This window comes from Anabas testudineus, chromosome 2 (genome assembly GCF_900324465.2).
Source record: "Anabas testudineus chromosome 2, fAnaTes1.2, whole genome shotgun sequence".
Taxonomy (NCBI): domain Eukaryota; kingdom Metazoa; phylum Chordata; class Actinopteri; order Anabantiformes; family Anabantidae; genus Anabas; species Anabas testudineus.
In genome coordinates, this window is record NC_046611.1 from 30,457,240 (window position 1) to 30,473,043 (window position 15,804).

At 39.7% G+C, this 15,804-nt stretch overlaps 1 protein-coding gene across 1 annotated transcript; it reads left to right on the top strand.

Moving 5' to 3' along the window:
* Positions 1 to 5,994: 5,994 nt before the first annotated feature.
* Positions 5,995 to 8,141, top strand: LOC113162929 (C-C chemokine receptor type 3-like). Its single transcript, XM_026361191.1, has 3 exons — positions 5,995 to 6,101; positions 6,302 to 6,492; positions 7,050 to 8,141. Exons 1-3 carry the CDS (start codon positions 6,081 to 6,083, stop codon positions 8,092 to 8,094), a joined length of 1,257 nt encoding a protein of 418 aa, XP_026216976.1. The 5' UTR covers positions 5,995 to 6,080; the 3' UTR covers positions 8,095 to 8,141.
* Positions 8,142 to 15,804: the final 7,663 nt, after the last annotated feature.

A 15,804-nucleotide genomic window follows, 5' to 3' on the forward strand; every position in this document is an offset into this window, starting at 1 on the left:
AAATAGAATGATCATAGATGACTTGGATTTTATCTTTGCTCTTGTTGCTCATCTCCTTTCTCTTATCATAGATTTAGTTTGAAAATCAATCTATAACCATTTCGAATGAGAGTGGGGATAGAATATTTGTGTGTCTTTTATCTGTAACCCACAGCAGATAAAATAAAATGATAAACTTATACATAATGAAGACACTAAGACTTTTCAACTCGGTAGTCAACTTCGGTACGCCATGGCATCGCTCTTGAAATATCACCCTAATGCCTAATGGCCTCTTGCAAAACACTGAAATCAGCTGATATGCTAGACCTTTATTGATATGAAACACTCAACATGTGGTTACAATTATGGAACCACTGTGGTGTGGTTACCTTGAGGCACATTCACAGCTTTGTTTGGCTGTTTTTTGATGATTAAAAGTTTTTTTTATTATAACCAACCTCTATGTTTTTTCCTTTTCTTTTTTTTCCCTGCAAAATTGAGCTTCCATAGTTTCATGGTATGGCTTGGAAAATAAAACTCTGCACACCAAACTATCCTGCTCTACTTGTTGGCAGATTGGTAAACAGATCTTGATGAGAGACAGGGGTTTTAAGTGCATGCTGTTTAGCTGTTGCCTCCTAAATAAAAGTACTGAGAAACAATATTTCTAAGCTGATAAAACGTGAACAGTCATGATCTTTGTATCTTTATTGAGCACACAAATTAAATATACAGAATTAAGGAAGAAAAAAGTAAGTGTTTTAATAACACTTCTGGTGTAAATGGCTCGTAAGATCATTCCAAGACATCTCTAATGGGTCGAGGTCTGAGCTCTGACTGGGACACTTCAAAAGCTGAATTTTAAAAGTCATTCTGTAGTAAACTTATTTCAGTGTTTAGGGTCGTTGTCTTGTTGCGTCACTCAGGAAAGAAACCTCGTCCACCTTACAAAAATACATTGTAGCACACCAAAGACACAGTGCCGCTAGGTACATGTTTTGTAGAGTGAAACTAAAGTTGAATCCTTTGGAGCACTACGTATGCCATAAAAAGGAACAGCAAACCATCGTGAAAACACCATCCCAAAAGTATGGTGGAGGAAGAGTCATGATTTGGGGCTATTTTGCTGCCTTCTTGCCTGGACAGCTTTTGAGAACTACATGTTTTAATTAAAGGAGATAATGTTTTCCAGCAATCAAGGTCCACTACTAATCAAATGTACTCATCTCCTGTGCACAATAATGTGGATACTTAGATTTAAAGGTGCTCGTTCAATCACACACTTGTTTCTTGCTCGCAAAGCTCAGATTGGAGCTCAGATGTGGTTATTACTGCACTGCCTTCAGGAGTACATATATGTACATATGTGCTGTTTACAGTACTTTTCCATGAAGTCTTACGCTGACTTGTAGCCTGTACCCTCTGCAGTCTAGGATGTAATGTCAGCATTGAGCAAAGCCTTGAAAGTGTTTTACAGCAGATATTGACTTTAACAGTGGATCTGTTCCTTTAGGTGTCAACATTGTAAACTATGTACACTAAATGTCTGCCACAATTTATTAGTTAAATGGACTAATGCAGTGCTCTGCCTTTCACAGGACCAGTTCGGAGTGTTTGTAGGAAAATATCAACCTTAAATTTTATAATTCTCTGTCTTTGTCTAGCTTCTTATTTCACGCGCCACACTTCAGCACAGCTACTTTAGTTTCTGTAATTTTCTGTATAGTTAAATATGAGCATGCACGCCTTTGAGTAATTCTATCATGTCCAAGCTAATATTCATCCCAAGGGAGGGTGAAGAATGGAGGAGTGTGGTTGTTGGTCCAAATCCGCCGACAGAGATCAGAGTGGGATTAATGAGGGAGCACTGATCGCCTTTCTCCCTCATTTAAGTCTGTTAATATGCCTTTAAGAAGCACATTTATTTTCCCAGCAGCTCAGTTCATGCGTCTGAATTCACTGAACCTGCCAGGCACACTCAAACACACTGGCTGCAGATATTAGTGTGTTCTCAATAATTCAATGGCTGTTGAAAGGCATGTTCATGATACTCACAGGGGAGGCTTTCACGTTTAATCTGCTTCGCTTCTAAACATCACCGGGGTCAATTCAGCATCCGTCTGCTTTGCTTGACGAAATGTAAAATACAAGCAAGAGTAGGACTAAGCTACATACTGCACCAAATAATTTTTACCAGTGTCAACCTGAAGAGTTCATGTTGCCTACACAAAGTGTTGATGGTGTCTGAGATGCTGCATGTGCTCTTTTCTTTATCTCTTCAGAGATGGTGTGTAGATTTCCTGTCGAAATGAAATTATGATAAATGTCACCAAGAAATTCCCTCAAGGTGTTTTTTTTTTTTACAGTGGAAACTGTTTTTGGACAGTTTCAATGTACTGTTTTATTTGCGATATACAGTACTGTGCACTAATTTTTCATAGCTGTGTGGTGCTGTAAACCTCTCAGAGTTGTTGCATGAGGTTTTGCACTCCTGTGCGTTGACAGAGGATCTGGGCACGCAGTAGCAATGGCAGAGCTCCATGTTACAGGTCAGTATGCTCTTAAGAGGACTTGAATGTGAACACGTTGCACACTGAGATTTAATGTTGTGGCAGACAGGGGTCAGCATGGGCACTCTGACTGGACTGCAGCTGCACAGACACAACACGAAACACACTGCTTGTTCTGACACCTGTCAATCGCGGCCACCACAACATTACAGCCACCATGTGGATTTAACGTTGTGGCTGATCTGTGTATAGGGATGCTACCAAACATTTTCATTCCTAAGTCATGAGTTTGCTTTTTCAACCACGGGGACAGGTTGATAGAGCTTTCAGCTCAGCAGGTTACAATATGTAGCCTAAGTCAAACAGTTTAGTGACAAAAAATAGCTAAAAGTAACTAAAAATGGTGTAATTAGATTTTTTTCAGCGTGTTTTCTTTCCCACAGAGACTTGGTTATTTTGGAATACTCAGACCACACCATCAGTTCTCTTACATACACTCAGCTTTGAACATGTTTTCTTGTTGTAAGTTTAAATGCCTGTCTATATGGGGGAAAGCATGGGCACCTCTTCAACATCTCAAGCTGCGCAAACTATTAAAATGGTTCATTTGTTCAACTATTACTCAGTGGGCGTCAATGTAAAACAAGGTGACTTTGCTGACTCAACCAACGCCTCGACCTTTTGAACACAGGCACTGGAAAGAGTGGGTTGAAGTAGACTGAAAAGTTTCAGTCTACTTCAGAGATCTCATTGCACGCTCCTGTTTGCGATCCTCCTGTTGTTCAGTGCTCACACTGGCTCAGTTGTAAAGGGACTGTGTGATCAGATCTTGGGAGGTCACGGTCCAGCTGACGCTGTGTAGAATGGTACTAGCTCAATGATTGTGGCACCAAAGGAACAAATGTGTATCAGTCCACCGCTGAAAGTAGCCCCCAACCAATGCGCTATTTTCTTCCAGGAAAAGTGTTGTTGTTTTTTTTTTTTTAAATCAATACAGTGACTAAATGTTTTTGGAAATTAAAAGAGATAAGAAAAAAGAAGCAAAATTAAAAAATATATATTACTGCTAATACTGTTTTTATTGAGTTACTTCCTCATTAGGAATTAATGCTACAGACACCGCAAGTGATGTCAGAGTGGAAATGATTGGTTTTTGGTCTTTTTGTAGAATTTGTTTACACAGAAAAATGCAGCCTTACTTTTTTAAAGTTAAGAAATGATTTCAGTGTCAACAGTTCCTATTGAAGTTTTTACATACAGAGAAAAATTCTTCCCGTGTCCCTAATGTGAACATCTGTAGAACATGTTTAATGAGAACAGTATGTTTGTTCTACAGATAAAACAGTATCTGAGATCATCTGAGATGACTAAGATTTCGAAGGATGTTTTTTTTTTTGGGAGGAATGTTTACAACGTGATTTTTTATTAATTTATCTTATCTTTATATTCCCCTGCAATTATTTGAATAACTGTACTTGTAATAGTTTTGATTTTTGAATTACAACGATTTAATAAAAGCACATTTCTGGTAGTAACTTGATAGAAGTGTGTATTTAGTATTTCAAAAAGAAAGAAAGAAAGAAAGCTTCTTATGCAAATTTCTGAATCAGTTATTACCTGACGTTGTTTGTTTTTTAACTTTGCAGTTGCAGGCATAGTACTGCTGCCTTGCCACAGTATGTGTGAGTGATCATAATCAGATGGCATATTAAAAAAACTAGCACTGGAAAATCAGTTGTAAAATCTAGAAGTTGTGATGACTTTACTTTTGACCTCTTGTCTTGATGGAGTTTCCACAAACCAACATGTGAGGCTGTCGCTATATCCAGCCGAACAACAATGTAACATTTGCATCGCAGCAGGGAGTACAGATGCTGGCAGATCAGTGTGATAGTGGGAATGGTGGCTTTGGCCACACACGACAGCTCTCCAAAGCATTTTTAGTGCTTGGTGAACCAGATATTATATCAGTGAATCTCACTATCATCACTTCGAGTTCGGGCCACGTTCAATTTCCAATGTACGCAAATGAAATGAAACAGCAAAAGGATCAGAAGGAAACACCCTTTAGAGCCAGATGATCCATGTTCTGTCTTCCCTCCTGCAGTAAGCTCACTGTGAGTCATCAGAACATTTAACTGCAATGTAACGTCTTACAGTAACAGCTTCAGCAGCTGTGTGTGAAACACTGTGTAAAGTAGGAGTAAATGGCACACACTTAACCTGAGCCAGTGATTCAAAGTAAAAGAAAGATACAACACAAGGCCGTGCTTTTCTTTTAATAGATCGTATCGATAGTTTCAATATTTCTAGAGAGTTCAAGAGATTTGTAGACTCGCTGGTGTCCTGGCAGCACGGTCTTTTGATAGATAATCCTTTATTTGGTATTGTTACATTATACTAACACTCACTGATGGTCTAATGTTGGTCGACCGTCAGCTCGGTCTCTCACAGGCCTAGAAATACTGGTTCATTTCTGTAAATTCATTGAACATTTTCTCTTTCCACAGCATCGCATGATTACCAACTGGGAGTTTTAATGCTGATGCTACAGGTGCCCTTTGAAGTCACAATCAGTGACATCACAGTGTGGTTCATACCAGTTATATCCTTCCATGTATCATCAGCTAACTCAACCTCCCAGCTCTCATTAGATTGCTGAGCTTATGTCGGTGAGACTGTAAAATCTAGATGCTGCTGCACTAACCAGCTGACCACTCTACAACATCTCTTGTATCACAGTATGAGATGCTGCGGAGACTTTGTTCGTTCAGACATTATACAACTTCACAGCTGAAGCTTTTTTCAGGGAATTTACATGCATTTATTGTTCAGAAGCATCTTCAATAAAGATAATTCATGCCTCCATCTAAGGATGCTCTTGACTTCCACTAAGGAGTTTTTTTGCCCGTCTTTATTCATTTGTTATGCCAGGTAGATTAGTTTCCCATGAGGAGAGGCTTTGATCCTATAATCGGATGTCAAACTCTCCCGGGTTCTCTGAAAGGAATATCCAACCCTGTTTTTGATATAAGCCTGAACGACGAAAGCTTCTGTAAATTTCCTTTCAATTAATGCGCATCCTGACACTTGAACGTCTGTAATATATGTTGTAGACCTCTGGCTAAGGAAATTACCTGGATATCATTGAGAGACATGACAAAAGAATCGTCACCATGGTATTCTCCATAGCCACAAAAACTGCATGTTTAATTACATTATTAACTTTTGTGCAGCGTTTTTGTAACTCATGAATCATTTATGCATTCTATCATAGTGACACAGTGATCATCTAACACAGCTGTTTTCACTTGGGTCAGGTAGCCTATTTAAGCCAAGGCACAAAAAGGACAGATGCACTTGACCTGTTTATGAGAAGACAGCTCAAAGTGAGAACCGAAAAGCTCAGTGATTCAGAGGGTGTGTTGCTATGTTTTGCTGTGTCCAATCCCTCCCCCTTACACACACACTAGAGACACACACGCACCCAGCTATGGTACTTCCCTACTTGCTTAGTGTCTTGTGAATCATGGGTTAACTTGGAACTAAGTCAGTCAGCTCTGACCTTCAGAGGCAGACAGCAAACAGATGTTTCCTCTCTCACAAGCGGTAAGTCAGCTCAATTTACCATGATCCTCATACCCACAAAAATCTGTTTTACTTTCCTGTGTTCCTCCTAGGTTCACAGTAAAACACTCTGTCTATGAGCCCTTCTTATTTTAAAGTACCAATCTCTTTATTATTTAGGTTCATATGGAGTGCAGGTTGTTTTATGTTTTGTTTGAGAGCTGCATTTATGTTTTTGACAGATTTCCACGCCAACATTCAAGATGGAGAATACAACTGATTATTATGACTATAGCGTTGAGCCGGTCACACCTGCTTCACCATGTAGTAGGGACAATGACAACTTTCTGGGAGCTCAGCTGTCCTTCATTTACTATTTTATGTTTCTCTTAAGTCTCTATGGTAATGGGCTGGTCCTCTTCATCATCTATCGGTGAGTGAGACTAAAATCCTCTAAGCCTAAATGACAAAACACTTGACTAATTAATGCAGGAGCACCTAATTGGGAACTGGGATAGCTGGGAATTGTTGCTACACTTAAAAAAAAAAGATGACAGTAATGTTTTGATAAAAAAGGACGCATATACACACACACAGTATACAGTATTAGCACTGTTTAGGAAAGTGTTGTGTTGTGGCGTGCTACATATAATTTTCCTCAATCTATATTGTGTTGTAAGTGTTCTGGGTTTTGCTGTGGTATCAAATCAGATGATGGTGACAAACTCCTCTCTTACCACACTCTTGTGAGACAGAATGAACTAAAAGCTCCTGCAGTAAAACTAGAACTTTCTCTATCATTAGAAAGAAAGACAATAATTGGGTTTCAAAGCACCTGTACCTTTTGTATACAGACAATTCATGTTGCACCAATCAACACATGCACTAAAGCCATGTCAGGATAGTATCAAACGTCACTGTAAACAATGCTTGGACCATATATAGTGCGCTATTTATCACTAATAGTGCTCACTTATGACCACCACCTAGGTTTGAGAAGCTGACCACTGTGAGCAACATCTTGCTGCTGAACCTGGTGTTTTCCTCGCTAATCTTCATGAGCAGCCTTCCCTTCTTGGGAGTCTACATGCAGCTCCAAAACTGGATCTTCGGCAGCGTTATGTGCAAGCTCGTGGGCAGCGTCTACTACCTGGGCTTATACAGCTCCGTCCTCTTTCTAGCTCTTCTGACCTTTGACCGACACCTTACTGTTGTGTACTCACTGGGACTGCGACAAGTGAGGAACACAAACTATGCGTTAGTGTCATGCTTTGTGGTGTGGCTGGTCAGCGGCCTGGCATGCATCAGTCCAATGATTCTCCAAAATGCTTTTGTTTTCAGAATCAGCAACACAACCTACTGTGAAGACCATCCTTTCAACTTAGATCCTACTTTTGTGTACCATTTGAGAACATCTACATATTACATGCAGTTTTTCCTTTTCTTTATCTTCCCTCTGGTTGTTATTGTATACTGCTACGTTAGGATTGCAATCACCGTCATGTCGTCCAGGATAGTCATCAAAGTCAAGACAGTCAGGCTGATATTCATCATTGTCCTGCTATTTTTCATCTGCTGGGCTCCATACAACATACATCTGCTGATGAGCAGCGAAAATTCCAGTTGTGAGGAAATGCAGAGAAGAGGTTATGTGCGTCACATCACGCGTAACATTGCCTACTTTTACTTTTTCATTAGTCCAATCTTCTACACATTTGTTGGAAGAAAGTTCCAAAACCACTTTAGGCAGCTGCTGGTTAGACGCTTCCCGAAGTTAAAGAAGCACATTTCTGTCAGTGAAAACAGCAGAACAAATATATCCACAAAAGGTACACATGCGAGTACTGGAAACCCAAATGCTCGACTCAACTCAGCTACTGTTGATTTCAGCTCTGACACATATTTGCCGCCCTTGACGCTACCTGTACATGACAGACTGCAGCCAACGTGCATCAACCACAATGCCAACAGATTTCCAATCCAATCAAAGATAGTTTCTGGTTGGTACAGTAATCAACCTCATACATACTGTTAACTATTCATCACTAAGACAAGCGGTTTAGCACAGGTTTGTGCAGTAAAGAGAGTCAAAATACCAGCTATAGATTGTATAGATTGTCCACATAGTGCACTTTCAGCATACGTCGTTCACATAACCTCCAGCCTGCAAATCCCTGCTTAGGTCTGTATTTGTTTTGATCTTGTTAATTGTATGCTCTTCCTTGACCTTTGAAATATTTTTTATTTTGTGTTTGTAATGAGATATAAACTTTGTTCAACTGAATTTAAATGATGTAAGAAGCTGTGATGATAATGTAACGGGCTGATTCCTCTTATATAACGCGTGACATGGAACGACAACAGTGAGGTTGTGTGTTGTGTGTTTGGCTCTTTTTTGCTTGTTTTGCTTTGCACGGCTTTCTGATGAAATGAAGCTTTTTGAATGAACATATTTTCATGTTTGTCAGAATAAAACATGACGTTTCTTTAACTTGTTTCCAAGTAAACCTTCATGTTAGACAGTAGCTGTTGAGCCTTCCAAATAAAGAAGAGCAATACAACAGTATTTCATGACTGGTTTCCTCAACTGTTTTTCTTTACCATGGACAGTAAATGAAGCCCAGACACACAGCTACTGAAGTTTAAAGGGTCACTTCACCCATTACAACAACTTTATAAAGGAGCAGATAACTTTGATTTTTAAGTATTCCTCTGCCTCCCGCTCCGAAAACTATTTGCAGCAGCTTGCTGTAAATAAGCCACTGTTGAAAGTTTTGCTTTTGGGTTGCCATGAAAATATAGAAACTATTGAGGTCATAGTGGTTAAGTTTACTATTTTTATCATACCTATTTACAAGTATAATGGGACAGAACATTGAAACACAACGAATCAGTGAATTGACAGTGACGGCAAAAAGGCAACAGAAATGTAACAGCAACATACTGTACCTGCTCTAAGACCTCAGAGCGGGACTTGAGCAGACAGTGTTGCTTTCAGAGAAGCAGCCTGTCCTTATCTTTTCCTCTGGCTTGTCAAGAGTCGGAACTTTTTATATTGAGATTGCACGATTAGAGGAAATGTTCTGCAAATAAGGGGCGGAGGAAGTGGAGTGAAGTGTTGTGCAACAGAAATTCAGTAGAAGCTGTGGGAAGGGAGGCTTTGTTTTTACTTCACATTTATAACAGCTACTCACCAGCAGCAAGGATGTGGCTGATACAGTATGAATAATGAACAAATTATTTAAAGAGGACAAACACACTTGTGCAGGGCAGTCTGCACAAGCTGCAGTGTTCACAGCCCTAAAGAAAGAAAGAAAGAAAGACGGTGTATTGAAACAAAGGTACAAAACTGTTCTGAGGACAATGTACTTGAAGTATCAAAGGTGGTGGGAGAACCTGTCACTGTCTTTACATCTTGTGCAGTCACATTTTTAACTTGTGGTTAAATGCTGCTTAAAATGAACATTTCTTGGAAAACTAATGTTGCATGCATAAAGCTTTGCAGTTCTGCTTTTTGTAGAAAACTGATGAGCTGAATAGAAAGCCTGAGCAGTTCAGTGACAATGGCATGAAAAACACACAGATGCCAATGGTGGCGTGGAGAGAAATGTAAAAATGGCATATTTACAGAGTCTAATGGGCCCTGTGGGGAGGAAGCCTACATCAAATAACCTGCAAAAATCATTTATAATGGGTAAAAGAATCATTAATATTAATCTTGCGGGTGCTCAAATGGGGACAATTGACTAAGAGAGGGTGAGTAGTGGGTAAAACAGAAAGAAGACGTGAAAATGAAGTTTTTCTTAGCCCATCTTATTATCATTCTACAATTGAAGAAGCAGCTGACTCACAGCAACTGGATATGCGAACAGATGTTTAGTGCTAAATTGTTTATCTTTCTGTCCTTTTAGCATTAAAGCATCTGAAGGGGACAAGTCATCCTGTAAGTCCACATTAAAACTACCAGGTGGTGGTAATGTTGTGGCTCATTTACTGTGTAACAAGTTAGCAGAGGCTAGGCCCCACCCATACCCCTTCACTCAGACATGTAGAGGGTTGGGTCAGGTGCAGACTTCATTTAGAGACAACTGGACCCATGCAGCCTACCTATCAGATGAGATTGGAGAAGGGGTCATCAAGTACTTTATTGACATCCAGTGTTAGGTTGCAAAAAGAAACACTAACCTCCATCATAACATGCCATGTTACATCCAGTCTCACTGGGTATTTAATACAAAATTTCCTTGGATAAATGATCAATTTAAGGTCATTAGCAGCCTCTGGTTTTTGAGTCAATTTAGGTTTAAAACTGACCTGAATTTGATTGACATGTATTGAACCCTACATTTAGCTGTGTATATTTATAATAATATCTTTACATAACTTTTTCACAAAATTAGATTTTTGGATGAAGAATGTTAAAAAACGTTGAGGTAGTACAACAGAAACATTTTAATTGAACTTAGTTTAATCGGATTCTGAATTCATTGGATTCTCAAGAAAAAGTTTGGATCTCAAAACCTCTAGGTGATATTGAGTTGAACTGAGCAGGGAGGTTGTTCCAGAGGAAGGAGGCATGAGAGAATTGTCCCTGAAGACAGCTGACCACAGAACTCTGAGGACACAAAGACCACAAAACACAATTATGCATATTTTTTACTACATTTGGTCTAAAATATCTGCTGAAAAAATCAAGCTTTAGTAAAGATTGAACAGGGGCTGCAAAAGACTGTGTTTTAGGTAAGAGGTCCCACCTTCCTTTTCCATCAGTACAGTACATCATGAACTAACTACATTTTTGTACTCTTTTGTACTTTAGATTATTAGATTAAACATGTTTTGCAACTAGGAAGACAGGAAGTTGAATTTGGTGTTGTGCAAAGTAGTGTTGAATTAGAGGCATTTTAACAACTGCAGCACAGTCAAATATTAGTGTGTGGTGACACAGCTGTTCTCTAGCAGCATGAGAGGTGCCTGATACAGTTTACACACACACACACACACACACACACACTAACTCTTGTTAAGGGATAATAGTTTATGGATTTGTGGAATATTTGAGGCCTTTGTTTCCAATACCGTTAAATGGTTTGATCAGAAAATGAAGCAGTTTCTCATTAAAAAGTAAGTAAGCTGCTTTAGTACATGCACGTCTGTCACATCTGTCGCTTTGTGGTTAAAAAAACGCACAATAATTCATCAAGATTACATTAGAGTTTGTTGTGGAAGTAGAAAAAGGTTTCTGTGGTACATTATGAGACGATCTAGTGGTGGTTGCACAAAACGCAACCCTCAGAAAGTCCAATCAGAACTGTCATAAAACAATAACAAAAGTCGTTATGTCGAAATATGACCGAATTACTAGAGAAGTTGAACGTGAGTGGTTTATGCTGAGTTTGGTGTTGTAAACCTACACTTACTGTTAAGTGTAGTTTTTAAATAATTTCTTTGATTTCTTCCTTGGGTGTGACTATAAAACCTGATGACTGCTTTATATTCCACATCAACCATGTACAGTCACTTCTTCTGTGTGGGTAGCAACTATTACACTAACAACTGAACCACACCTCCTTCACATCATTCTCCTTATACTGCACAGAATGTGTCATAATTATTGATGTCGTCCCCCTCCTGAGAACAAGTAGGAAGAAAAGACAAATTCAAATGTCACTGTTCGACGAGAACCGTGTGAAACCTGTAGAGTGTGTAAAGCTCTCCGTGGAGATGGACAGAAGAAGGAGGATCTCTCACCTTCACGCTATGCTTCATTTTTACTTTTTAATAGAAGTGTCAAGAAGCTCTCAGGGGTCCTCCACTTGTGGGGAATAAGAATTAATTGGAGGATTAGAACTACATGCACCCTGCACCCTGTCTTGACTTCTAACATGGCTTTAGGCCCTGCTGTACTGCTACTGCTGACTGCTGACTCTGAGTCTCTCTCTCTCTCTTTCTCTCCCATTACAGTGTTGCATTTGATATTAAAATATATATTATTTCTTTATATTATTCTCAGTGCTGATTAATGAGCTGGTCTTTGGGAAACAGCATCTAAACTGAAAACTACAAGTTGATGTGTTTAATGCTGACAAATGACAGCATCACTATGGGACAGAGGTATTTTCCACTTTAGGTTTCTTTTTTGTCTGTAAAAATAAGTAAATACAGGAGCTGCATAAAAAAGTTAATGGGGCCTCATTCTAACAGTGGGGGCAGTTGTTTTCAATTTGAGGCACGACTTTCTGTATTTGTACAGGCTTATTTTACAAAAGGTCTTCTCTTAGTTACAAGAGGATCCTGTGGAAATAAATGCCCTTCACACAGCTCCCACTGGAAACACAAAAGACTTTGTACAACTTTGTACAAACAGTACAGTGTTAATCTTGTCATGTTTGTTAACTAACTGAAAGGTAATTTTTTTGATTACTTGTATTTCTTGTGAAAGATGAATGGCTGGATATAATCTTTTTTATTTTGTACAGTATAATGTTTCCTATGTATTCAGATATGAATGTGCTATATTTGGCCATGACACTATAGACTGTTTCAGTTTCAACATATACTGTAGCTATTGTTAGAAATACTGGCTGGACCATTTAGGAATTACAGCCACTTTAATTCATGGACTTCCAGTTTTGGTGTTAGTATGACAGTATGTGGTGATATTTGGACAACTGGCCGCTCAAATCATCCTTGGCCGGGTGTGTGTGTGTGTGTTGAGCTCCCTTCAGTTCGTGTACAAGTGAGGAGATGAAAGGTCTGGATTTCAAGTGTTGCCTTCCCATTTGGAACCTGCTATTGTTATTTGTCAATTTGAAGTCCAAAGAGCTGTTGCAACCAGAAAGGAAGCTATCATTAAGCTGAAAAGAACAAAACAAATCCATCAGAGAGAGACTAAAAACATGACATGTGGCCAAATCTACCATTTGGTACAGTACATTCCTGCAAACAGAGAAAAGCCCTGGTGAGCTCAGGAACATCAAAAGGCTGCAAGACGACTGAAAACAACTGCGGTCGATGGCAGAAGAATTCTTTCCCTGGTGAATTAAAAGCCCTTTACCACAGTCGGCCGCATCAAAAACACCTCCCAAAAGGTTGATATCTGTGTCAAAGACTTCACTTTACCTCTAGCTGGAAACCAGTGGAAACTCTCAACTGGACGGCCGGGTTTTCAATTACCCACGTTTGTTTTTTATTTTCTTTAAAGTCAAAACAGTTTAATGTTGTGCAGTGACCACGTCAGTCACATCACCTGAATCCAGGTGAGCATGCGTTTCACTTGGAGGAGGAAATAAGTCAAAAACAAGCAGTGGAAGTGAAGACAGCTCCATTAAAAGGCCTGGCAGAGCATCACCAGCGAAGCATCCCGACATCTGTGATGTCTGCTTCCAGACTTCAGGCAGTCACTCACTGCACAGGAGGAAACTAAAAGATCACATTTGACTCTTTCATTTATTATTACTGTTCATACATCACTCGCATTAGTGTAATATTTCTGTTGCATTTATTTCTAACAGTGTATTCACTGCTGTGCTGTGTTCCCTTTAAAACCCGGGACATATATTCTGGGTCCTACTTTTAGAAAATGAGTAAAAGCATTTTTATCAACTTTGTGAACTATGGAAATCACATCTGAGTCAATTTTAAGGAGAGCTCCAGAGGTGCCCCGACCTGTCAGGAAGGAAACGCTTGATAAGAACGGGTTTAGTTAGAGATTAGAGTTGTTTTTTCTCGCTGACATTGTGAGCGATGCAGAGGTGAACGTACTGTGTGCCGTCTCTTCAGCAAACTCTGCTCTCGTAACATCAGATGCAGCTTCATTACAATTGTTCGTCAGAAGCAGCGGTTTCACCAGGTATACACTGGATTGTGATGGAGGTCTAAAGCGTCTGCAGTTCAGCCACTGACTGTTTTGTTGCAGCTTCTCGTGTGTTATTCTAGTGGCAGCTAATGTATGCTGTCTGGCAAGTTCACTTCTATCGAGCTCCGCACCTCCTGATATTTTTAACAAAGCTGAATCAAGTGGCACAGCACAGTGCACTTCAGAACTACGCAGCAGGTTTCCACAAGCTAAAACTCGTAGTTCACATCCTGTCTGTGCCATCTAACTCATTTGAAGAATGAACAATGGCTGGTTGCCCTGTGTTGGTTTTATTAGACATATGCACATTCATGAGCAAGCTGAAGACCATGAACTGGCCTCAGCTATATAACAACTGAACTTAGAGTTGGACATGTCCTGTAGGAATCACTTATTTTAAGTTCTAGAGACTTTTTCCATCACTGCATTATATTAAGTGCTTTGATTAGTCTGCTGATTAAAGATTGTGTAATTACAGTCCATTTTATATTTATTTCGCTGGGCTTTTAACTTGTGAAGACTTAATTTCAGTGCTCTGCTCTAACATTCCCCACCACGGTTTCATTTTGAAGGACTTAGCCTCAGATTGCAATCTGTGCCCATGAGTAAGAGGTCCATGCAGTGCGATTTGATTTTACACTATCTGCTTTGGTAATCTCAAAGTTTGCTTTGATATTCTCACTCTGAACTTCTCCCACTGTTTTTCCTCTCAATTTATGTGCCACTCCCTTTGAAGTCCACATTTCAACACGGAATAAATCAGGACAGAGCTGCAAGGTTATTTCATTCTTACATGTGAGAAAACCGAAATTCTTTTTTCAAAAAAATCTGCAAAACTGAAGAGCCGACCGAACTGAAAGCATGTGCAACAATGCCACGAGTAAACAACACAGGAGGCGATAGTGAATCATTACTTCGGTTGCCCTTAGTGAACACAGCTGAATGGTTTTCATCACAACAGTGCTGGAATCTGTTTTATGGTGGTGAAAGTTCAATAGAAGAGGTAGGGAAGAAAAAAAGGGAAATGGAATATTCCACGCTCTGGTCATTAGAGCGCTTCGGCCTCTCCCAGCGTGTAACTGAGTGGTGACCTCAACAAAACGCCAGTCTTACCTTTGGAAATCTGCCGTTTTCTGGCTGTTTTCCATTCTGCTGATCGGCTTCTTGCCTGATTGTCCTGCAGACCCTGACCCAGAAACTGTCTGCCCTCATCAAGGATGTTCCAGTCGCTTAAATGTGTCTCACAGGAGACGAGGTGAGAGGACATTAAAGCAGATGTCAGATATCATCCGAACTGTGACTGGAGATTTTATTTAGAACATTTTTCCAGCCTTGTAACATTGCATGCTCTTGTCCGATCTGTTCCTTGAGTAAAAAAACCCGGCCTACTAACATTCTGTGATGCCCTGCCGGTTCCATAAAAAGCATCTAATAGCAGTAGTTTGGCTACTACTCTAATTTTGACAGCCGTACCTGGGGACGTCTCTTTTCCCCGTCAATGCTGGGAAAAGCTGAGATGTGAGAAATAAATATGAATTGGAGAAGCAAAGGGTCATGACAGACAAATGAAATGCACCACAAAATGCTTAGTTGGGCGTGATATATGGACACACTCGACTGCTGTATACAAAACCCCCCCAAACTGCAAATGTGAATTCCACTCAGCAGTTAAAAATACACTGCAGTGGACTGCAGAATCCAGATGTCAGCTTTTGACACATTGTCCAATGATACTTCCACAACAGGAACTATAACTTCCTCAGAGAGTGAGTAAGTAATGGCACTGTCCAGACCAGGTTGTAAAATGAGAACAACTTTAGCAGAATGTTCCCGTCGCTGTTTGTGCACTTGTTTCTCTGTATCTAAAGAGATTTGTCATCTTTAGTC

What these genes read in the sequence shown, in the direction of transcription:
- LOC113162929 (XM_026361191.1), top strand. Translation starts at nt 6,081, where the DNA reads ATGTTTCCTCTCTCACAAGCG. An exon ending in TGTTTCCTCTCTCACAAGCG is followed by an intron (nt 6,102 to 6,301) that starts GTAAGTCAGCTC and finishes TGTTTTTGACAG; the next exon opens with ATTTCCACGCCAACATTCAA. An exon ending in GTCCTCTTCATCATCTATCG is followed by an intron (nt 6,493 to 7,049) that starts GTGAGTGAGACT and finishes ACCACCACCTAG; the next exon opens with GTTTGAGAAGCTGACCACTG.